The 25,205-nt window shown below is 42.2% G+C and overlaps 1 protein-coding gene across 3 annotated transcripts; it reads right to left on the bottom strand.

Annotated features, from left to right (window-relative positions):
- Window positions 1–1,622: 1,622 nt before the first annotated feature.
- Window positions 1,623–22,134, bottom strand: pycr1b (pyrroline-5-carboxylate reductase 1b). 3 transcript variants are annotated; one of them, XM_080760268.1, is made up of 9 exons: window positions 21,971–22,134; window positions 21,517–21,610; window positions 19,003–19,073; window positions 17,706–17,885; window positions 17,077–17,184; window positions 15,413–15,526; window positions 4,360–4,452; window positions 3,473–3,636; window positions 1,623–2,894 (listed from the first exon to the last, which is right to left on the bottom strand). In XM_080760268.1, exons 2-9 carry the CDS (start codon window positions 21,581–21,583, stop codon window positions 2,723–2,725), a joined length of 969 nt encoding a protein of 322 aa, XP_080616394.1. In that variant the 5' UTR covers window positions 21,584–21,610; window positions 21,971–22,134; the 3' UTR covers window positions 1,623–2,722. The 3 variants fall into 3 exon arrangements, with proteins under 3 accessions (XP_080616394.1, XP_080616395.1, XP_080616396.1); XM_080760269.1 differs by having other exon boundaries at window positions 21,976–22,134; XM_080760270.1 differs by lacking the exon at window positions 17,077–17,184.
- Window positions 22,135–25,205: the final 3,071 nt, after the last annotated feature.

The raw sequence follows: 25,205 nt of genomic DNA, 5'->3' as shown, positions 1-25,205 counted from the left end.
CAAGTTTAGACAAATATTAGGATGTTATGTGCTGGGTTGGCACATAACATCCACACCGTCTCTCTCCCTCTCGATCTTTCAGAGAAACACACACCAACTTTGATGATCAGCTGCTACTGAACTGACACCTTATAGACAGTGCCCATCACTAGTACTTGAAAAGAGGGGTGCTGAAAGCCACCCGGCTGATGACGGCCTATAATGAGTGGCAAATGGAAAACTCCAGGAACGGACTAATCTTATCAGGCAGCAACTGGAGCTAGCAGAGAATAACATTAAAATAACCGAAGAGGGATTACCTAGTCACTTCAGCAGTGGGGTAAAAACCATTGCACGCACAAATAAACATTCAGAGTGCTTTTGGAGTATGCCTGCAGAGGTTTAATCAAGGGACACTGGTATATTTGTTTAACGCAAATAAACTAATCCTACAACGGTGGGAAATTGTTCAATTATAATGAGGACATGGCTCCTAACAAACTCACTCTTGCCATCATTTCCCAAGACTATTACTGCTTGCCTGTGTGTTGCTTGAATAGATATCTAGCCCTATCTCATTCTACCACAAAGTGGACCCATATGCCACTGTTAATCCCCCAACTGTTGCAGCCAGGAGTGAGTGTGCAGACTAAAATATTTACTGTAGAATTGTAATAGTTTTCAATCTCAAACTCACGGTTTCAACTTTTCTAATTTCCTTATAATCCTATCTCATAGAGGTGCACTTAAACTCTGCCCCCATTACCACAAACACATTTCCAAACGACTGATAACCAGCATACCCACAATCTGGGAAGTGGGAACCCATCAGAGATTAGTATACCCATAAACCAATCTCATGTTTCTGACTAAATGGGAGTAATAATGTGTGGAGGAGTGGAGAACTGGGAAATTGAACTCAACCTAGAGACCAAATCATGACCTCACTCTCTGGTCATATGTCCTGCTGACAGAAACATTCTAAAATTGGACTCGTGTTTCCTCTTAACCAATCACAACCCACTTCATGGCCAATGAGGAATAACATATTTATGTCTATTTATGGCCTACATGCATCACTCCATGTGCACAACAGAGGAAGTGAGTTCTTTGAAGTCCTGAAATTGTGAGGGACACGGGTCAGGGGAAAACAAGGCAGTTTGGGCGGATGAGTTGAAGGCGTTTACAGGTGAAACATTACACCATTTAGTCTAGTTCAGTGATGACAAGCTAATTACATTCACAGATTGTGAATCTATTCTGAGTGAAGTATAATATAAATCAGTTCAGGGATGGTTTTTAAGACACGCCGAGCTGGTTCAGGTTGGTATGTAGAGATCAGAGAAGTCACACTGATACTTAAACGTCATTTGATTTCAGGATGCCATCTTCAGGTCTGTCTTTTCAAGATAGCTCTTGCCCCAAATTAATCTCTGGCCTCTATAGATACACTTCCTCATGAAGGACTACACAAACTGAACGCTGGGGAAATATAAACGTTGAAATTCAAGAGTAGACGTGACAGATTGTTCAGAGCCAGACTGCATATTCAGAGCTATACTGAATACGTGTGTGTGTGTGTGTGTGTGTGTGTGTGGGGGGGGGGGGGGTAGAAAAAAAGGGTATTTAACAGAATGTTCTCATTCTGCAGCACATTTAATATTGACGTATTCTTGACAGACAGACAGACCACCACAGAAGTAGTTATGCCAACACACACAACATGTAACATTATGAACGTAGAAATATAAGCAAATTATACAAATTACATCATTAGGACAGACTGGGCTTTTCTCAGATATAAATATTTTAAGTGCCAAAATATAGAGATGACTACTTCAGTATTATACCAAACAAAAAGTGTTTCGTATAATAGATTGTTTTCTACTAGCACTTTCAAGAAATGATACAGCACTTTGAGAAAACAAGAAAAAATGATTACCTACTCAAGTACCGTTATGAGCTCCAAGACCCAAGTAATGTCCTGACAAAGACTGTCCAGTCTAATAAGTGAAGTAACTGACCTGAGGAAACCAATGGCAAAAGTGTAATAAAACTTGTGTTGACCGCGACATGTGAAACGCATGACCAAAAAGGGTCAAAGGTGACACAATGTAAATAATGGCAAGAAAAGGCTGGACTGCAGTAAGGCTGACAATTATCAGAAGTATCTGAATTATGTATGAAGATCAAAACAATAACGTTTTTCAGTCTATATAATTTTCTTCATTAAGGGCATAATACTGTTGGCCAATGAACAATGAAAATTATACTATCAAAACATGCGTGTAATCAAAACAAAGCAAATTGTGGCTTTATATTGTTTTTATGAAAAACACCTACCCTTAGAAATGGTATCAGTCACCATCTGCCTCAGAATTCCAAGATGGCTCACTGGGCCATTATCAATGAATAGTTAACACAGAGCCATAGACTTTATACCAAACAGGTAGACAGAGGATTTGCAAATGCCTTTTTGCTCACTAGTGTGCGTCTATTGAGTGGACAGCACAATCCTACATCACGCCTTAAGGATATAAATGTGTGTGCGCGTTGTGAGGAAGGTTGCAGGTCAATTTGAATTTCAACTTACATAATATACAAATACAATCAGCAGTATTTGGTGTAGGGCTCTCTGATGCAATTTCAGAACACGGTCTGTTCTCTTCACTTTCCAACTCTGGGTTTGTATATATTTTCCGGTCGTTTGTAGTTTTCAAAGTGTGGTGTTTCCCTGATCCTTTTAGTTCTTCTTCTTGACCACAGGGCTGCGGTTGTTGAAGAGGCTGAGGCCTGACCTGCCATTAGCCGCGTCAGAAACAGTGACTCCAGGCTGCTGCATCACCTTGTCCAATGTAGTCTTCTTGATGGCTGCGGGGGAGATGCGTTCCTGGTCTGCCAGAAACTGCAGCTCACTAATAAGCAAATACAAATAAAAGTGAGGGTTGAGGAAGTTATCATGAGTTTTACTTGTTAAGACCAAAATAAAACAGAACTGAATTGACCAAGTCTCAAAAAGGATCAAAATAAATTCTCAGATGAAGTGCCCTCAATGCACCGATGGGTTGCCCCTTATATTCACAACCACATTAAGTTTCATGTGGAAAATGGAGTTGCCCCAACACCTTCCTCTCCCACAAAACTTGTACACCGATTGGCTCAAAAGGAAGGACTACAGGCATGTCCAAGCAACGATAATAGTTTTTAAATATGGCTCCTGACCTCTTCTGTTCTTCAGCCCCATCTTTGTGTCTTGTCTCACAAAGATAGAAATGAAAGTAATTCTTGAAAAGGAAGATGTTTGTAGGAAAATGACTTTGCCGATACCAAGACAGTACTTTGGGTGCACCTTAGTCAGCTCAAGATAGCATGTTAAATCTGTGATGTCAAGTTTTGCCTCTTCAGATTCGCCTTGACACCCAAGTTCTTCTTAGAAGATATACAGTATAATTTTAAATGTCCAAATCATAGTAACGTGAATTTCTCAGCTCACCGTGTCCTAATACACGAAGCTTCCACGGCATTGATGAGCAGACTACGGAAGCCGCCACTCTCCAGGGTGTGCAGGGCGAAGATGGTGGCTCCTCCAGGGGAGCACACATTATCCTTCAGCTGGCCTGGGTGCTGATCTGAGTCCAGCAGCATCTTAGCTGCTCCCTTTAAAAAGAATGGGTGGGGTGAACCATGGGACAAGAAGAGGTTAGTTTAACTGAGTCACATATCTCAGAGGAGTCAGGAATACATCAGACACAGTATAACTGGCCTAATCTGATACCGTGCCGTTTTGTTAAGTAGAATCAGCCAGGTTCTGTGCTAACTAAGGAAACCTCGTATCCAAGGGAAATTCAGGAATACACTGAACACTCCTTGGATCTCATGGATATAAATATATTAAGAACAAAATATACGATTGTAATAACTTTAGCCTATAGTGGTTGATCCTGGGAACACCATTTTATCGAATGATTTAGGGATGAAATTTCATATTTCAACATTAAAAAAATACAAATACATTTATTTATTTTACACACAGTAAAGGTTTAAATTGACATTTTCAGACCACATTTGTGTACACGTAGCACAGTCTTTCAGTCATGGGTTCGATTCCAGGCACCGTCAACTCAGCGTATGAGGAGCACAGCTTGAAGTCATGCGGAAAGTACTGAGAGACGATGGTAGGTGTTGCGATCCACCTCTGTATTCCATCTCCCAGAGGTCTAGCGCATTGAAACGGGGATAGACTCCCGGTTGATACAGACAATAAGCCTCTCTGACTTACTTACAGACCAAATTCCAGCAATTACCACCTGACAAACTGGTAGCATGCAATTTAATATTTACAGTGCAGACAGAAACAGCAAGAGACACACACAAACTGACCAGAAGGGCCTGAGCTCCAAGTCTGATTGCCAGTCTTCTGGGGAGGCCCATCTTCACTCCTCCATCGGCAAGGGCTTCTAGAGCCGTAAAAGCCTGTCAACATATACCAACACAATGATTATTACACGGCTTGGTTGAATGCTTGATTCTGATTGGTCAATCGCCAAATTAGCTGTGTCATTTCTCGGGTACAGGCTTTAGTTCCGAAACCTCAATCCCTAACCCAACCATAAGCGCAAGCACGGGAGCAGCGCATGTCGCACCATCGCATGTCCCCGCACTTCGGACCTTTGGTGTGTCGGATTTGCGTGTGCACCCTGCTGCAGCCGCTGTGCTGTTTGGGTTTTATGATGTACCCAACATGACAGCCATGAATACTAAAACACAATGTCATTTAACTAAACATGGTTTCAAGAATGTTTTTGAAACATTTGAAGCGAGAAATAGACGATGCAGTACACGAAAATGGATTCCATTTGATAAACACTCACTTCCTTGTTTCCGAGGAGACTTGATGCACTCTGCAGGACCAACTTTGGAATACTTTCATTACCGTAAGCAAGAAAATATTTTTGTTGTCACTTGGGTCAATTTATTAATTTGTGTATTAATAAAAACAAAGGCTTAGCCCAAGCGGCCAGTGGCTTTATAGGTAGGTAGCTCAGATGTGGAATGGACAATTAAATGTATGTTCTCGCAGATGCACGTGTGCAGTGCAGATCACAATGCGTTGTTTATTGATGATTAAGCCTAAACAATTTACTTGTTATATGTTGCTTTTGTTTGTCTTAATTATTTCTCTGCCGGCTAGCTATTAGCATTTATGAAGTTCCCAGTGCCACCATCCACGTTCACTTTAAGAGAAGGAGTTTGCAAATGTATCAAAGTTCCCTCCCCTGGCCAGCACATACAATATGTGTGTGAGAGTGAGTCAGACAGAGACCACACCACACACACACAGCTACGTCAGGAGGTAATAGGGGTTTGAGAACCGCTGCAGAGTATAACACAGGAATGCAAACACTTTTATAAAAAGAAAAGAGCTACCAAACTTCGATTGGGTAATGCAAGTTATTGGCAATGTAAAATCAATTATCTAACTGGAATGTAATGAAAATCAGTATGATAGAGATAATGTGTAGCAATTTGGGTGAGCAAAACGGTGGAAAATCTGGAAAGGCTGAAACGGGAGTGGTCTACAAGGGGAGACGCGTCATGATCCAAGGAATCCAGGGAAACATTTTGATTGCACGACCTACAGTTTTAAGAGTTAGACCAAAATGTAAAGCAGGCCTGACCGGTATAGCACCACCACCATGCATTTAGACATTTGCGGTGGAGTGGGCATGAAATGCTGATGTGTTCCATCGGTTTGAAATATGAGCTGTGCACACACATATGTGAAAAACATAAACTCCACCTCCAGCATGGCGGAGATAACGCATTTATCCCTCGTTCGTTCCTGGGTCTGGCTGTCCCACATTCTCATTATTTTGGGGATTACCAGGGAAGTATTTCTAATTAGAGCTGCAACGATACTGATTTTTCAATTCCGATCCGATATATACATTTTTAAATTTCCCGATATCCGATATTTGCCGATCCGATATTTGCTGTAGGCTACATAGCAAAACAAATGAATACAAAAAAATGCATTAACTTTCAATAAGCCATTTATTAATTGTACAAATGCCTTACATTTAAATTCAAAGAGGGGATGTTTATGGTTAAGTGTTTAACCTGTAAAAATAAGAATATGAAGTGTTTAACCTGTAAAACTTGGCAACCTGTTTGTAGGAGCCAAAGAGTGCTTAGCTTTAGTGGTTGTCACTTGGTTGGTGATGGGTGTGGGCACCGCATTGACGCTCCGTTATTGGTGGGAGCGTCTCTGTGGGTGGCCCTTGGTAGTCAACAAATATTGGGTGTCTGAACCAGCTCACTCCTAAGGCTGTTTGAACTTGGAGGCAGGGTGAGCTGGGAGGATACATTTTGTTGACCGCACAATGCACTTTGGTATAGTTTGATTCATTCACGTTGTTTGCTCACTGTTTGACTGTTATTTATTAGATTCTTTGCACATATTTATTGCATATATATATATTTATTTATTGTATTGTAATATTTTGTGCACTGAGCTATATAAACGTTTTAAACTTTGAGCTTGTTTGGAAATGAATCATTTTATCGTTGTTTTGTCGCGCGTCATTACAGTTTGTTTTTAGCTCCCAGGCTTAGCCTGCCGGCATGAGTAATTTATCGGCAAATTATTATCAGCCACAACATTGTCAACAAACCTGTATCTTGTTGGTGTTGGTGTCGGGAAGTTGGCGTGTAGCCTACCTGGTTTCCCACGACGCTTATACAACGGAACGTGCATTGGTGTGCACCACGGCAGTATATGTTGTATTCCGCTATCGTTTGTTTAATCCATTCGTATATCGAGTCCACTCGGCACGTTGCACGCTCGCATAGCGGCTTAGCCCAAACAGCTGTTGCACGCACACACGCGCACACAAACACACACACATTCTATTGTTCCTCTATAGGTGAAGCGGCTTTAGCCTATAGCTCCGGTTGTAGGCTATTGTTTATTGTTTTTCCTGCGTATGAACGGATCGGCCCGCTTTATTTACCCGCTGACCGGGTGGCCCGGGAGTGTCGTCTCTTAATTGAGATATATAGGCACATAAATACCCATCGTTACATGCTGAAGACATAGGGTCTGCTTTGATAGTTTAGATTTTTCAGGAAGTTTAGAGGGGAGCAATAGCTTTCTTTTAATATACTACAGTTACTTTCACACACATGCTACTGTTTAGGGCTGTCACTGTGCAACGTGTATGCTGACCTTTGAGTTGGATAAAGGATTTGATACTTTGATTCATTTAACGCAAATTCGAAATGGAATTAAATTCATCTAGGCCAGGTTCTAGTGCCAGTACAAGTGAACTGAAAAGGCAATCAAAGCCCACTGCCAAAGCATTTTTACACAAAATGGAACAACTTCAAAAGGAACGAAAAGCTAAGGTTAATAAAATTGATGGTCTTGTAAAAGCAATTACTGACCTTATGCAAAACACTGACAATGCAAAAACCGTTCAATTTAATCTTCACACTGTGTCTGCACTGTACAATGAAGCGAGCCATCTGCATGATCTTGTCATCCCATTACTTCCTTTGGAAGAACAAGAGAGACAAAATACTTGGTTTTCGAACATACACAGACGTAAGGTTGTTTTCATTGAAAATGCAAATAAATGGCTCTCAGACATAAATGGCCCACTTCAAAGTGCAGCTCAGTTACAGGAAGTTACTCAGTCACACACACCTCATGTTGTAACATTGAATGAAGTAAATAACGATGATGTTATTTGTGTTACAGAAGGCGGTGAAGATGAGGTGGTATCCTCAGTTGTTGATAACATTGACCCTGATGATAGTATTTCAAATGTTGCAGTTGAAGCATCAAGGGAAAGGAGCATTGCAGGTAGTAAGTGTAGGTCCACTAGTACCACCGCCTCAACTACTGCATCTGCACGTGTAATGGCAGAAGCAGACTTGGCAGATCTTCTCGTTCGCCAGAATATGCTCCAGGAGAAACAGGATCTGGAAGAGCAAGAGGCGCAGGTCAGAGCGCAAGAGGCGCAGGTCAGAGAGCAAGCCATGCAGCTCAAAAGAAAGAAAGAGCGGCTAGAGTTGGAGACTGATATAGCAGCATCTGCAGCTAGAATAAGTGTCTTGAAGGTTTCTGGCAGCTCTCGAGTGTCTGGTGCTGCAGCCAGTAGGGCAGATGGGATGAATTCCTACATTGAGAAAAGGAAAGAAAGGTTTCCGTTGTTGGATGCGGATGCTGAGACCTTTGTGCCTGTGTCAGGGAGGCATCCATCTCAGCATACTCCAATACGTGAACCACAGTCACGTTCCCATTTGCTTGACGCTAGGCCTAAGCAGCCAGTATCGCGTCCACCTTTATTGGATTCTCGACCTAATGTGAAGAACATGGGGCTGCAGTCTCACGCTGCAGTATACCAGCCTCAGCCAAGGCCAGAGACGGTTAGGGTGCAACAAAGTGGAGGGTATAACCCTCCAGTACATCCCCAGCCGCAGCTGCAGTCACACCATCCTGCACCTTTATCTCACGCTGCAGTATACCAGCCTCAGCCAAGGCCAGAGACGGTTAGGGTGCAACAAAGTGGAGGGTATAACCCTCAAGTACATCCCCAGCCGCAGCTGCAGTCACACCATCCTGCACCTTTATCGCAAGGCAGCGCCAATCATGGTCAGCTGATCTCTGTTTTGGAGAAACAAAACGAGATAACCTCTTTGCTGGCTGAACAGCAGTCATTGTTCTTTCTCCCGCGCCGTGACATTCAAGCCTTTGACGGTGATCCTTTGGAATACCAAACATTTATGAGAGCCTTTGAGCATTGCATTGAGGAGAAGACTCGCAGTGCCAAGGATTGTTTGTACTTTCTCGAGCAGTATACCAAAGGGAAGCCCAGAGACATGGTTCGGAGCTGTCATCATATGTCTTCCGAAAATGGCTATGCCAAGGCCAAATCCTTATTACAAGAACACTTTGGCAACTCATTGAAGATTACCTCGGCATACATGGACAAGGTCTTCTTGTGGCCAGCGCTAAAGTCTGAGGACGTGAACACGCTTCAATCTTACAGCTTCTTGCTGCGGTCCTGCTTCAATGCTCTGGGAGAGTTTGAATCCACCTATGAGCTGGATGTTCCTGCTAATATGCAGACTGTTATTAGGAAGCTACCCTATAAGCTAAGGGATAAGTGGAGAGATGTCGCTTGCAATTTGCAGGAGACGAACCAGCGCAGAGCCACCTTTCGCGACATCGTTGAATTCATTGAATGGCAGGTGAAGATTGCAAGCGACCCCCTGTTTGGAGACTTACAGGATTCTTCCCTGGCAGTATCGAGAACTACCAAACCCCAGTCCTCTTCTAAACCCAGGGGAAGTAGCTTTGCGACCACTGTCGCTACAGTCGAAGGGGACAAGGACACTGGATGGAATAGAGAGAGGAGCTCACCTGGAGTTTGCTTGCTTTGTGGAGCAGGTCACACCTTGGACCTGTGTTCTTTATTGGAAAGGAAGACACACATCGATAAGATGTCCTTCTTGAAAGAGAAAGGGGTGTGTTTTGGCTGTATGTGCACTGGGCACCAAAGCAAACAGTGTCGTAAACGCCTGGTGTGCAAGGTGTGCGGTATGAAACATCCCAGCATGCTGCATATCTATTCCAAAGATTGGGAAGGCCCTATGCAGGCCAAAGGCGAAAAGAGAACAGCAGATGAAAGCGCTCTGATCTCAGTTCAGTCCAGCGGTCTTACTGGGGCCGGAGATGGTGAGTGCACACTTGCTATACTTCCGGTTCGAGTGAAGTCTAGGAAGGGTCATAAAACAGTGGTCACTTATGCTTTCCTTGATCCTGGAAGCTCGGCTACTTTCTGTACAGAAGGGCTAATGAAACGGCTGAACCTCTCAGGACGAAGGTCAGATATCCTCCTACGGACAATGGGTCAGGAGAAGGTGGTGGGCAGTCACATTGTGATGGACTTGGAGGTAGCTGGGCTGGACACAGACTGTTTCTGTGAGCTGCCTGAAATATTCACGCAGAAGTTCATGCCTGTCCACCAAGGTAATATTCCTAGGCAGGAAGATCTGCGGAACTGGCCGCACCTCGAGCACATCAACATCACAGCAATCGACTCAGGAGTGGATCTTCTTATTGGCACCAACGTCCCCAAGGCTCTAGAGCCATGGGAGGTGGTCAGAAGTGAGAATGGCGGTCCTTACGCCATTCGAACCATGTTGGGTTGGACCGTGAATGGTCCTCTTAGGGGCGACTGCCCTACTGATACCACTTACACGAGCCATGACGTAACCGTCAATCGGATTGCAGTCGCAAGACTAGACCAGCTGTGGGAGCAGCAGATGAAGGCAGACTTCCCTGAATGTGTTCAGGAGGAACAGCTTGGAATGTCTAGGGAAGACTTGAACTTCATGGAGTCTGTCAATGGCTCTGTACAGTTAGTTGATGGTCATTACCACATTGGCCTACCCTTGAGACAAGATAATGTCAGAATGCCGAACAACAGGAAGGTTGCTGAGCAGCGTACCCTGGCTCTCAAAAGGAGATTCGACAGGGACTGTTCGTTCCATACGGACTACACCAACTTTATGAACGAGATCATCGCCAGTGGTTATGCTGAGCAGGTGCCAACTGAGGATCTGGGTCGTTCTGATGGCAAGGTGTGGTACATACCACACCATGGTGTATACCACCCACAAAAGAAAAAGTTGAGGGTCGTATTTGACTGCGCAGCTACGTTCCGAGGAACCTCTTTGAATGCGCAACTTCTTCAAGGCCCGGATCTGACAAGCTCACTGGTTGGTGTCATGAGCAGGTTCCGAAAAGAGCCAGTTGTTCTTATGGCTGATATCGCAGCCATGTTCCATCAGGTCAAAGTACCACGGTCAGACTCTGACCTATTGAGGTTCCTTTGGTGGCCAAATGGTGACCACAGCCATGAGTTGGTGGAGCATAGGATGTTGGCACACCTGTTTGGAGCAACATCTTCTCCAAGCTGTGCAAACTTTGCATTAAGGAAATGTGCAGAGGATAACCGGGACCAGTTCGGTTCAGAGGTTGCGGACACAGTTCTGCATCATTTCTATGTGGACGACTGTCTTGTGTCTATTGGCACCGAAGAGGAGGCAGTGTCACTATATCACCAACTTCGTGCTCTGTGTGCTAAAGGAGGCTTCCAGCTAACAAAGTGGATTAGCAACAGACGCGCTGTGCTTGCTGCCATACCTCCACAGGAAAGAGCGGTGGATGTCAAGGATCTTGACTTGGACAATGACAATTTGCCTGTGGAAAGGGCTCTGGGCGTACACTGGTGTGTCCAGTCGGATGCTTTCAGGTTCAAGATCACACTCAAGGACAAACCTCTGACGAGGAGAGGGATCTTGTCCACCGTTAGCTCCATATACGATCCGTTGGGGTTTCTTGCACCTGTGGTGCTGAGCGCCAAGAAGCTACTTCAACGCCTGTGCAGGGATCAGCTGGGCTGGGATGATGTTTTGCCAGTAAGCACTGTCCGGGAGTGGACAGTCTGGCTGGAGGAGCTTCATCTCATCGAAGAGTTTCGCATGTGCAGGTGCTTGAAACCTCCTAAGTTTGGAGAAGTCACTTCCGCTCAGTTGCATCACTTTGCGGATGCTAGCGAGGATGGGTATGGCACGGTCACATACCTGTTGCTGAATAACATCCACAAGAAAGCCCACTGCGCATTTGTAATGGGTAAGGCACGAGTTGCCCCATTGAAATCCATCACCATCCCTCGCATGGAGTTAACAGCGGCAGTGGTGGCAAGCAGGATGGATAAGCTCTGGAAAAGGGAGTTGCGAATGCCACTACTGGAGTCAGTGTTCTGGACGGATAGTACCTCCGTACTGAAATACATCAGGAATGAAACATCAAGGTTCAAGACATTTGTGGCAAATCGTGTCTCTGAGATACTTTCAATGTCCAGTCCTTCTCAGTGGAGATACATCGACACGTTGAGTAATCCAGCGGACTTGGCTTCCAGAGGGACCAGAGTGGAATCCTTCCTGAAGTCTGATGTTTGGGTGTCAGGACCCAAGTTCCTTATTGAACCTGAAGCAGAGTGGCCGGCACAGCCTGATCTTGCCGGAAAGGTTTCTCTAGAGGATCCTGAAGTTAAGATGGTGGCCTCTGTGAATGCGATCCAAGCTGATGAGCAGGCAGACTTGGTCACGCAGTTCATTATCCACTTCTCGTCTTGGTTCCGCCTGAGAAGGATGGTTGGTTGGTTTCTCAGGTTTAGGAGACTGTTGTCGGATTTGGCTCAGAAGAGGAGGCTTCTTGTCCAGTCTGGTCTGGAGGATGAGAAGGTGCACGAGGAGATGCAGACCATCAGAGCTCAAGCTGCTAAGGGTCCTCTTTCAGTTGAAGAGCTTGACAAAGCAGAAACTGCAATTGTCTGCTTTTGTCAAGGGAAAAGGTTCTCAGAGGAGATAAGTAGCTTGCAGAAAGGGGAAGGTGTGAAGAAGACCAGTCATCTCTACAGGCTTGACCCCATTCTGGGAGGTGGCATTCTGAGAGTAGGGGGTAGGCTTGGTAGAGCAGCTATGCCAGAGGAGGCAAGACATCCTGCTATCTTGACCAAGGACCTTCACGTTTCCGACCTTCTACTACGTCACATTCATCAAGTGACAGGGCATGGGGGACGTAACCACATGCTGTCGAATCTGCGCCAGAGATATTGGATCCCTGGAGCCAGCATTGCCATAAGGAAGACTCTGTCCAAGTGTGTCGTCTGTCGTAGACTGCATGCAGTACCAGGACGTCAACGTATGGCAGATCTCCCTCTTGACAGGGTTTCACCTGACGAGCCGCCATTCACTCGATCTGGAGTGGATTACTTTGGGCCTTTCGAAGTTAGGCGAGGAAGATGTACAGTAAAAAGGTACGGGGTCATCTTCACTTGTCTGGCTGTAAGAGCTGTGCATCTTGAGGTAGCAGCGTCTCTTGACACTGACTCCTTTATCAACGCTCTTAGACGCTTCGTGGCAAGGCGTGGTCAGGCGTTGGAGTTGCGTTCAGACAACGGCACAAACTTTGTCGGAGGTGAACGTGAGTTGAGGGAGTCAATTGGAAGGTGGAACCAGGCTCAGATCAGTGACGTGCTCCTGCAGAAGGGAATCAAGTGGGTTTTCAATCCCCCCTATGGGTCCCATCATGGCGGAGTGTGGGAGCGCTTGATAAGATCCGTACGGAAGGTGCTGAATTCCATCTTGCAGACCCAGAATCTTGATGACGAAGGCCTCCATACGGTCCTTTGTGAAGCTGAGGCTATTGTGAACAGCCGACCAATAACTAAAGCTTCCACTGATCCTAATGACTTGGAAGCATTGACGCCCAACCATCTTCTGCTTCTTAGGTCTAAGCCCTCACTACCACCAGGGGTATTCGTCAAGCAAGATCTCTATGTGCGGCGCCGTTGGAGACAGGTACAATACATGTCTGACCTGTTTTGGAAGCGATGGGTGAAGGAGTACCTCCCACAGCTTCAAGAGCGCCAGAAGTGGCAGAGCATCCAGCGGAACTTTGTTCCTGGAGATCTGGTCATCGTGGTGGATGAATCTGCACCTCGCAACACATGGTTGACAGGAAAAGTTGTGCAGGCAACTCCAGATAAGAAGGGTCTGGTGCGACAGGTTCGCGTGAAGACGAAGACCAGCTGCCTGGACAGGCCCATTACTAAAGTGTGTCTTCTTCAAGAAGCAGAGGAGCCATGAAGTCTCTCATGTTCCGAATCCTCCCTTTATCTCTATTTTTTGCAGATGGAGAGTTTATGGAGGAATGGAGATCCTATCGATGGAGAATATTGACGCATTATTCCGAATTAATTTGCATTGACTTTATATTTGTGAATTATTGTAACTTTGCTAAGGCTAATTAAGGGCTCCTACATAATCGATAATAGTTAATTAATGCAAGGCTTAATTAGGGGCCGGAATGTAGGAGCCAAAGAGTGCTTAGCTTTAGTGGTTGTCACTTGGTTGGTGATGGGTGTGGGCACCGCATTGACGCTCCGTTATTGGTGGGAGCGTCTCTGTGGGTGGCCCTTGGTAGTCAACAAATATTGGGTGTCTGAACCAGCTCACTCCTAAGGCTGTTTGAACTTGGAGGCAGGGTGAGCTGGGAGGATACATTTTGTTGACCGCACAATGCACTTTGGTATAGTTTGATTCATTCACGTTGTTTGCTCACTGTTTGACTGTTATTTATTAGATTCTTTGCACATATTTATTGCATATATATATATTTATTTATTGTATTGTAATATTTTGTGCACTGAGCTATATAAACGTTTTAAACTTTGAGCTTGTTTGGAAATGAATCATTTTATCGTTGTTTTGTCGCGCGTCATTACAGTTTGTTTTTAGCTCCCAGGCTTAGCCTGCCGGCATGAGTAATTTATCGGCAAATTATTATCAGCCACAACACTGTTAATTAATACTATAGTTTATTATTATTATTATGTGCAAAGGTACATTTTGACCCCTAAAGTGATGCCTGCATGTAACCTGTTAATTAATACTATGGTTTATTAATAATAAGTCATTATTATTATTGCTATATACACGTGGTACCTTTTTACCCCTAATGTGATGCCTGGAATCAGCTGCGCTATCATGTGACAAAAGCCTTGAGCCTTACCGACATAACTCTGGGAGAAAAAAAATACCTCAGGACGTTTGTTATGGCGCTGGTGTTGTGTTGCTACTTTAGTTTGCAAACTCTGTCTTTGTCTTAAGAATTGCACTAAACTTACAATCTGAATCAATATTTGAGCTTCTGACAACAATGTCATGGTTTGTTAACTGAGCCAATTATATAAAGACGGATTTAACGACGACGACGCATGCTTATTCTTCATCGTCATCCTCATCGTCACAGCAGCATTTCTTTTCAATGGCAATAATAAAGTTACAAATATTTAATCACACGCTAAACAGCATGTGTGTGCAGTTAATATATAGCAGAAGAATGGATTACAAGAGCAATCTCATCAACAACAATGTCAGAACGCAGCTAGCTATAGATGATGGGCTCCACCACACAACTGAACTGCGCATGCAGTGACTTGACTGATCCGTGCGACGACGGGTAAACTTTATACTTTTAATACTGTTAAGTCTGTAAGCAATTCCATTCTCTTGCATATTGCACCTTAGTGGGGCTTTTTTCTATAAACTGTTTGCAGTCTGTACATACTGGAGGTTGGATTCGCTCACTGCACTGTCTGTGCAGGACGGACTGTAGTAAACATTAAACACGTGTCCCCCTCCTGTATCGGAGCGTGTATCGGTGGTGTCAAATCCGATCTCTGATACATGAATTAAGCTGGATCGGAGGCATCTCTGTTTCTAATTAGACAGGACAGTGAAGACATAGGCGACCCTATTCCCTGTTTCTGTCATACAGACAGTCACTTACATAGGCGGGTCCACTGCCGCTCAGTCCAGTGACGGCATCAATGAGGTCCTCCTCTACTTCAGTGCAGTAGCCCACACTGGACATCAGCTGCTCCAGAAGCTTGCCATCTTCCACCTAGAGGATGGGAGACAAGCAATTTAACAAAGTAGGAAAACCTTTGTCATTTGTATTACCCATGATTCGACCGATTGTGAGGTGAGTGGTGACAATTCAATCATTGTCATTCACCACTGCTATGGTGCCTTATGAGTCTACCATCACATATCACAATATCAGCAATTCCTACAGTAGATGAAATCCCTCACCCAATACAAAGCAATTCGTACTCGATGTGGTGTGATGAAACCAGTTCATCACACCACAGAATAATGTGTAACTAATTAACACAACCCAGTCAAATTTGATTGACAAAAACATTGGTAAGGTTACAAATTTTGCTTTAAAAAACTAAACGAACAGTATTTTCTCTGCTCTGAACGCATGCCCACTGAAGGTCAATATGTGCATTTACCATGATGCACTTGGGTGGCAGGAAGTGTATTTATATAATTATATTAATATGGGAATACGTAGGAGGATTATGTTGTAGGACTTTATGTGTAGGTTCTCATTTACTTACTTTTTATTCATGATTATAGGCTTCCACTAAAAGGACATTAGCTTGCGATATTCTTATTCCAACGGAGTTGTCAATAACAATGACCTTCACAATGCAATGTGATTGGTTAACACATTTAACATTTCCCATCTTAAGATATGGGAAATGTAATAATATATAATATACAATATAATATATTACGGTTAATGACTTATCTTATTTAATGGTGGAAACTGAAATTGTCTAATTGTATTCTCTGCAGCTGTTTGGTCTTGTTTGTTGTTTGACTCTGTTGTTACCATTCAAGTGCCATTATTTTATTATACTGTACTTACATATGTATGTACTGTATGTTATTGTTTTTTGTTTGGTTTTCATTTTAAGTAATTGTATTGTATTGTCTGTATTATGTATTGTTTTGTTGTATTGTCTGTTTGTAAAAAAAAAATGCTAAAAAAAAATTGTTAAAAAAAGAAAAAGAAAAGAAACATTTCCCATCTGTCGACTCACACAACTGGATTAAACGTCTAAAAGCATTAAGTGAAACGGTGAATAAAACATAATCCATCACTTGCAAAGTACACGTAGGATACCGGTAATTTATTTAAAGCAACGTTTCAGTGACACACAGCCTTCCTCAGGCATCATTTCCCAGCTGACCTGTCAATGAGTTTGTTAAAAAAATAGGGATGTCCCGATCACGTTTTTTTGCTCCCGATCCGATTCCAATCATTTGATTTTGAGCATCTGCCGATACTGATTCTTACCGGTCCGATATTTATATTTTATAGAACACGTTTATGTCATATCACAATAGTACAATATCCCAAATCAGACAATTTCCAGTCTAATATGATATGGATATAATTTTGATACTAGGGATGTCCTGAATACGTTTTTTGGCTCGATTTGAAAATCGACTGATTTCCAATTACCCGATCCGATCGGGACAACCCTTATATAAAGTGATCGGTTGGCTGCCGAGACAGACACAAGTAAAGTGTCTTTCAAATCATTCATCATTACCCCAATTTCAGCATCTATCCCTCCCTCGCTCCCTCCACACCTCTGCATGTGTTCCTGTGGCGTAGACAGTAGCCCCCTCTCTCACCACCACTGGAGTATTAGTCATACACCTCATCACCTTAGGATTCGGACGGTACTGGAGTAGCTTCTGTGAGATGACAACAGGGTAGATAAACACGACAAAGAATGAGAACCGAGAGTACCTCTACTCTACCGAGATGGGGCCTAATCAGAACACTGCTGCACAGTGCCGTCTCTTGGACACATGCCAATACAATTTTAATTGAATTGAACATGATATCGAGAGGGAGTAAAAGGGAGAAAACAAACATGTCGATAGGGAGTTAGAGAAGCCTGAAAAGGAGACAGGAAGCTGTTGTGTGGCTCAGTCTCTAACAACAGATAGGGTAATTATGCAAATTGCTAAAGAATTGAGCAATTGTGGAAATGGTGACTTAACAAATACAAACAAAGAACAACAGTCACCAAGTATTATTTTCTTCATATCTCTGCCACCAGACTTGTGACATTTCAGCAGTGTAAGTGAGGGACTAAGAAAGACAGAGGCTGCTGACACAGAGAGAGAGAGAAATGGGGAGGGATAGTGTAAGCCAGAAAATGGCTGAGAAAGTGAAGACAAGAGTAGAGATGGTAACAGTTGAAGCTGACCTTCTCTATGGAGCTGATGGTGACTCCTGCAGCACAGGATACTATGAGGTGGCGGTCCTCAATGTCAGGTCCAATTTCATCCAGGACAAAGGGGATGATGTGGGGCTTCACAGCCAGGAACAACACATCACTCTTACAGACTGCCTCCTTGTTACTCGTGGTCAGGTTCACTCCCATTTTCTACACATGTTGACAGAAGGAGTATCGTAGAATCAGCAGCAGAAACTTTATTTGGGAAACTCAGTTCTGTCAGGCTGATCACATCAAGCCACAGCAACATCGTCTTGATGACAGGTTCTCATGTGTGCTCCGATGAGATAGACCAAGAAGAAAAACACATAGATACAGTTTATCCATCTTGGAGATTGCACTACTAGGTTTTAAACTCCTGGCCATCATGGAATGATTACAGTTCAGTAACAGTTTATAGCGTCTGATAAAAAATAACAGACAATCATTTTCAATGCATGAATGACAAGCAGGTGCATAGGCGTATCCAATGTGAGACTGAACATTTCTTGAATGTAAACGGTATAAGCCTTGCCGAGCCACAAAGCCCATAGGGCAGGAGCCTTTCTCCCTTTACTGTAGCGTGAGGCAGCTGGACATGACGCTAGTATGTCGCAGGGACTGACCCCCCAAGTGCCAAACAGAGAGGCATTGGGTCCCATTTTTTGTGTCTTTGCACTTTATGACCTGGGGATCAAACCCCAAACCCCCAAGCTCAGGGTGGACGCTAAGCGCAAGGTCATTGAGCTGGTGTATAGGAGAAGGCTATGGGGAAAGAAATGTACAGCTTCAACTTGCTAAAAGATTCATTATCTAATCTACTTTAGGCTTCTCAAACACAGATTTGTCTGTGGCTGTGTGCGTAATGATTTCTCAACAACATGTTGCAGCATTAGTTTCATGCCAACGCATGTTTTTCAGGATAATGAGCAATAAAAGCCAGGTCTGTGGCAGTGCAAATCTTTCATGAAGTTGATTGGTTCATCTGGCCATGAAATCAAAATATAGGCGGGTGAAGTACTTAGTTTAGACAGTTTTTGGTTTAGACTAGTTATTGGTTAGACCAGTCATTAGTCCTACAACTACAACCTATCTCAAACCCTCACCTCCCACGGAGCAGCACACCTAAACCCATGTCTAACCAATAACTAGTCTAAACTAGTAAGTATGCACCCCAATATAGGCTATACTCACATGTATATGGTGCATAAACCATAAAAACAAAGAAAGGAGTAAACAAATGGACTGAACAAGAATACACACATCCTGCATAAACGTATCTTCTCACCCTTAATCCAGCTACCGTAGGCAGGTCTGTGTCTGGGGAGCTGGCTGTGATCCTGTTCGTAGCTATGACGCCTAGAGTGAGGTGAAGTGAGAAGAGAGGAAGATTAAAAATAACTAGAAAGGCAGTTCCTGTAGAAACTGCGTGGGCTCGCATAAATTGCAATGTATAAAGTTTTTGCCGTGTCAAGTTTGAAACTCGGGGACCGGAGTAATAGTGTTCCCATTGGTGGTCTAAATCCATAATCAAAATTTCGGGACTGTAGCATATTGTAAACAAAAGTAGAAAATGTATTAAAGCTGAAGTAAAAGTTTAAAAAACTATGAACATTTGGAAAAACTATAGTTTAAGCATAAATAACTGCATAAAGCGGAATAAAGTATGTGGAAGTTGTAGAAGTGATCAATATTTCGGGACTGTAGCATATTGTAAACAAAAGTAGAAAATGTATTAAAGCTGAAGTAAAAGTAAAAAAAAAGTATGAACATTTGGAAAAACTAGTTTAAGCATAAATAACTGCATAAAGCGGAATAAAGTATGTGGAAGCTGTAGAAGTGTTTTTAAAAGTTTTTCTTTAAATGTAAAAAAAATAATCTTTATTAAAAAAATTCAAGTTTTTTCTTTTTAAGTAAAAAAAATATATATATTTTTTTTTCATAAGTAAAAAAAAAAAAGGTTAAAGTTTTTTTTTTTTAAGTTTGCATTTTTTTCAAAAAAATTCATTTTTTTCAAAAAAATTCATTTTTTTCAAAAAAATTCATTTTTTTCAAAAAAATTCATTTTTTTCAAAAAATTTCATTTTTTTTCAAAAAAATACTTTTTTTTCAAAAAAATACTTCTTTTTCAAAAAAATACTTTTTTTTCAAAAAAATACTTTTTTTCAAAAAATTACTTTTTTTAAAAAAAATTGCGTGCGTGCGTGCGTGCGCTTGCGAGAGCTGTGTAAAGGCCAGCCAATAGGAAGACAGGGTGTGTGTGTGCGTGTGTGCGTGCTCTTGCGAGAGCTGTGTAAAGGCCAGCCAATTGCACAAATAGCAGACCTACAAGCTCACAAGGTATCGCAGAGCAACTCATTGAGATCTTGTAACTTTAATGTCAGCCCTGTAATTAAGCCCTTATATGTCTCAGCTGTGGACGTAAAAGACTTCCAAGTTCTATGCCAGTACTATGACTGGGAGATTATAATGGCCGTGAATGGGGGGAAACTATGCCCCGAACAAATTGCTCTATCGCAAAAAGTAAAAGTCGAATGCAAATATTTTTTTCGCTGTGAGTGGCCTGAGATATTGAGGTACACCATGTGCGATTGTGGTGTTGGTACGATTGAAAATGTGGTTATAAGAGCGAGTTAAGAATTGTCAGCGCGATAATTTCCTCGTAAGAATTATACAATGGAGGTCAATGAGCAGATTGACTGTTTTTGTGTCACTTAAAAGGCCGTAGTTCACATTCTGTATGTCTCTGTGCTTTGGTGGTCACATTGTGTGAAAGAGGACATGTGTGGCTACAAAATGACAAAAGAACATGCGTGTAAAATGAATACTTTGGCCGGGACGACAATTTGTTTGGTAAATTTTCAAGGAAAGAATTTCAGTCTCCACACTCTAGTCAAAAAGGCCCGCACTCTAAAATGGCACTAATTATGCGAAACGGCCTGCGATTGAACTGCGATTTCGGAAAAACCGTTCAACGTATTCGAATACGGTTTGAACCGTCCAGAGTCCAGAGTCGTGTGAGCGTTCTAAAGTTTAAATCACGTTTCTACAACAAAGTATGCCAGAGTAATGAGGCTGCAAAAGTGAGGTTGATTTAGAGATAAATCCCATACAAAGTCAATGGCAGGAAAAAACTATAAATAAAGTTAAATATTTTAAAAAGTATAAACTTTTTCAAAACAACTTTTTCACCAATGAAAGTTCAAAGATAGATGAACATTATAAAGTTTGAATGAAGTTTCAAAGTGAAAGTATGACGGAGTAATAAGAGCTCAAAAAAGTTAACTGTGAAAAATGGGACCTTTCTTCCATCGACTCTCATTATAAAGGATGTTAAAAAAAGTTAAAAAGTTAAAAAGTATAAAAAGTATAAAACTTTGTAAAAATAAAAATACAAGCACCCATCACTGCAAAGAGCTGAACAGTTTGAAGTTTGAACTAAATTTCTAGCATAAAGTATGTGGAAGTAGTAGGGTGCCAAAAAAAAGCGGCGGAATAAATAAAGAATAAATATAGGCTGGCAATAACTAGTGTGTGCTCGCTGTAGCGAGCCCACAATGACAGTCAGACTCAAGACTTTGATAAGCCTTTATTTTGTTGCTGTCTTTATTGTATTCACGTGATGCTACTGTCTTATGTGTTGTCATTTGTCATGATGCTGGTGGTACTGTTACTGTATGAGTGTATATGTACGTATCTATTTCCCTGTGGGGATAAATAAAGTACATCTCATCTCTCATTTTGGTTGGATTTCTCCAGCGGGGTGTGAGTGATCACTGATCAGTCATCACTGATCACTCACCTGCAGCAGTGAACCCTTTCACCAGTGCGTGAGCCAGCTGGCCAGCTCCGATGAAACCGACGCTCATCTTGTTGGGATGTGTGACTTATTTTCCCTACAATGCAAATTAAAAAAGGACTAGGTCATTGTCATTCATACATTTCAAAGAGTCAACCACATGTCCGCTATGCAAACAAAACGTGAATTTGCTTTTCACGTGGCCTTTGGCCGGATACCAATAGGCTACTACTCTAACGGTTTGATTGCAGCTAATGTAACATCAAAAGCAATGCTTTAGTGATGCTAGCAGTTTGCTAGCATCACTAAATCACTTTGCTAAGCACATTTTGACCACCAGTGACCACCAACCATAGAGTATGCCACCAACCCGGCCGGCAGACATGCTAACCTAGCTTGAATTCAGTACAGCACATATTTTTTAAGATTGTAAATTACGTAAAGGTGATTAACTTACCTTACCTGCTCGGCTGATCCCAGATGTTCCAACTCTTTGTGCCTCCTGGTCGACTTGGAGTACTGGAGTAGTTACCGCTTACTACCGCTGTTCAGTCTGTGAATGATGAAACAAACCACCACTTTCTGTGTCAACGTGGCTTCCTCCTTCATCCGATCCATCCACAAGGCACATTTTCACAAGTGTGATCGATGGGAGGTTAGCCAATCACCAAAGATACAGTGCTTGCACGTGGCCAATAGCAAGTCACTCTTCTAGCTTTGGGCGGGGTTTTGTAGTCCACCACTCCTCCTTTGCATCAGTAACAGCAGAGCTGAGTAAAAAATGTAGGTCTGAGGTCAAGAGTATGACCATGACCATGAACGTTATAAGTGGGTTATGTTTATTTTGGCAAGGGAAGCTCACGTAACTCATATTCAAACTAGGAGTTACATGAGCTGTCAAAGATTTTTTGTTTTGTGTGTCCATCCATTTTTTACATTATATTATTAGTATTATTATTATTTATTTATGCACACAAAGGACAACTTTATTTATTTTTTCAACCAAGGTTCATGTTTTAGGTTGTTGTTAGAGAAAGTAAAAGATGCGTGTTAATTTTGTTTTATTTGCTGCTTTCTTTCATTTTAGGGGGGGCATTCGAACATGGGCATAAATATGTATTTTTTGTATATATTATGGTGATTTATTTCCCTAATAGACCCCAGGACCTTACATCTGGCCACAGAGGATCACAGGATCTACTGAATGTGAAGGAGGCCTACTGGGGGGAAGCCACACTATGTGTGTCATAGGCTCAATATGTCAGTTTGACACATTCAGTAGACCCTGTGATCTTTTGTAGGACTATAGTAAATAATAATAAAAAATAAATCACTATAACATTTAGTTAAAAAATACATATTTAGCCCCATGCTCGAATGCCCCCGCCCCCTGTCAAAAACAGCTAAAATCCCTAAAACGAAAGTGAACCTCGGTTGAAAAAAATGCACAGATACTCATAGTATCAGGATGGAAGTCAGATGCCTGAAGACATACAGTAGTGGTGCCTTTGTGGTCATGATCAAATTAAATAAAGGTGATGATGATGATGATGATGATGATGATGATGATGATGATGATGATGAATCAAATATTTATAAATGAGAGCTAGATTTGAATGGATACATTATATTTAAAAGTTCCTACTTTCTGCCCTGGGTGGTAAATTAAGTAATTATATATAATTTAATTTATAACACCACACGCACATGTACAATAGCCCATAATATTAGAATCCACAATAAATAAATGGTGGTTTGTAAAATATTTCCATCCATTTTCTTGTGGTTTCATTAACACAGTATAATATAGCATGAATAATGGAACACATGGCATCTGAACAATTAATGCAATAGATCTATTTGATATACTGTATATTGCAGTGCAATACCACAGTTTGAGGAAGGTGTTATGATTCTATTTAGTTAGGTGCTTACCATTATGTGTCACCAAGTCAATATAGTAAGTCTATTCTTGTGCAGGCACAAGGATAGACTGACTATTGCAAGTATATCACTGTACTTGCAGCACACACAAAGAAAGGTCTTCCAACTCAGTGATGAGTGCCCATATTTCAATATTGATGAACTTCAATGCAAATTCAGCAATTTGAATATAAAATCAATAAAACATTTGAAGGGAGCAGAGGTGGACAGGGACCATGTATTTGAATGATGCTATTCAAAAAGCTCTGTGTAGCCAAATGTTTTTGTTCTCTCATTTGATTTGACAGAATCTAAATAAGTTAGACCAGCGAGTACACTAATGAGGCACAGAATTTGAACAGAGCTTGGTTTCATATTTTATCCCTAGGTAGTTCTCTAATGCATGCTCTTGAAATTTGTCAGGAACTCAGCCTATACTGCCTGTCAGTTTGATGGTAAGATGTGCCATGTGAACATTTTAATGGACTTGTGCACCTTCCCTCCCTATCTGTCTGTCTCAATCTCTAATGCCCATGCTCGGCCCCATATGCTATATGCCATGCCATGCCATGCTAAAATTACACTCCATTAGAAACATTCCATTTATTTCCTCTGTTGGGCAGGAATACCTACTGAGGGATTGCAAAGACCAGTGTCTATATATACAGCAGAATGTATGGGGTCTGGGGTCACGTTCCAAACACACCAGCTGTTATACTGCACTTTTTCTGTCAGCTGGGAGTAGTGACATATGATTTAAGCCTTCATAGTTTTGAACCATTGAACCAGCCCAGACAATTCTATTGACTTCTGCATTTTCTTTTTTTATTTAATGAATATCAATGGAAAAGGGCAGTCATAGCTGCTAGCTGTCATGTTTTCCATGTTGTTGGGGAAAATAGAGATGTTGCCAAGAGCAAAACAACAGCTCAGTGAGCAGAGAGGACCCATACTGTCTCCTCTTGTTCTGGTGACATTCAGAGAATACTGTTGGTTTTGTAATCTTCAAGTAAGCTGAAAACTTCAGCATTATATCCTTGCAACAGACAAATCGACATATACTGTATATGCACACACAACACACACAAAGTCAATTTACCACTCACTGCCTCCGACTCCGTGCTATCTATCACTCAGACTCTGCATGTGTGGCGAGGCGTGACAGCACTTTATTTTTTATTTTTACAAACCCCCCATATATTAAAAACGCCAGCCAAGTGCATAATTATTTTTCACCATAGAGAAGGAAGACGGTCTACTGTGGACACAGTGATTTGTTGCTTGCAGTGATTAGGGCCCAGCCGCCCAGACATACTCTATAGGTGTGTGTGTGCGTGCGTGCGTGCGTGCGTGCGTGTGTGTGTGTGTGTGTGTGTGTGTGTGTGTGTGTGTGTGTGTGTGTGTGTGTGTGTGTGTGTGTGTGTGTGTGGAGTGAGAAAGGAGGCAGCCTTGTGAGAAGTTGTGCACCTAATGCCTAGACAGAGAATCTCTTCCAGGAGTTCATCTGTCTCCCTACAGTCTGAGAAGAGAATACAGAGAGAGAAGCAAAATACCAAAGCGAAGAATACCAACAGACTGCTAAACCAAGGACTCCCACATGCACCTGTCTGTCTCATAGAGAAAGAAACCATGTTCCATTCAGAAAGAGAATACTAATTGATAAAAAATCAATTATATCTATTTTGTAATGCTAATTAGAAAGGACTGTAAATCTATACCTTCAATAACCCAGTCGGGAGATCAAATACCGTGCTGTATTTACCTTAAAA

Source organism: Protomyctophum bolini (assembly GCF_963924005.1).
Source record: "Protomyctophum bolini genome assembly, chromosome: 3".
In the NCBI taxonomy this organism is placed as follows: Eukaryota; Metazoa; Chordata; class Actinopteri; order Myctophiformes; family Myctophidae; genus Protomyctophum; species Protomyctophum bolini.
Note: the sequence above shows the minus strand (reverse complement) of the source record. Positions and strands in the feature narration are given on the sequence as shown.

Excerpts from the sequence above, each read along its gene's own strand:
- pycr1b (XM_080760268.1), bottom strand. The coding sequence starts at position 21,583 with ATGAGCGTCGGTTTCATCGGAGCTGGCCAGCTGGCTCACGCACTGGTG. Across the intron at positions 15,527-17,076 it reads CCACAGGAACACATGCAGAG|GTGGAAGATGGCAAGCTTCT; the intron begins GTGTGGAGGGAG and ends CCCATCCTCTAG. Across the intron at positions 3,637-4,359 it reads TTGGAGCTCAGGCCCTTCTG|GGAGCAGCTAAGATGCTGCT; the intron begins GTCAGTTTGTGT and ends TTCTTTTTAAAG.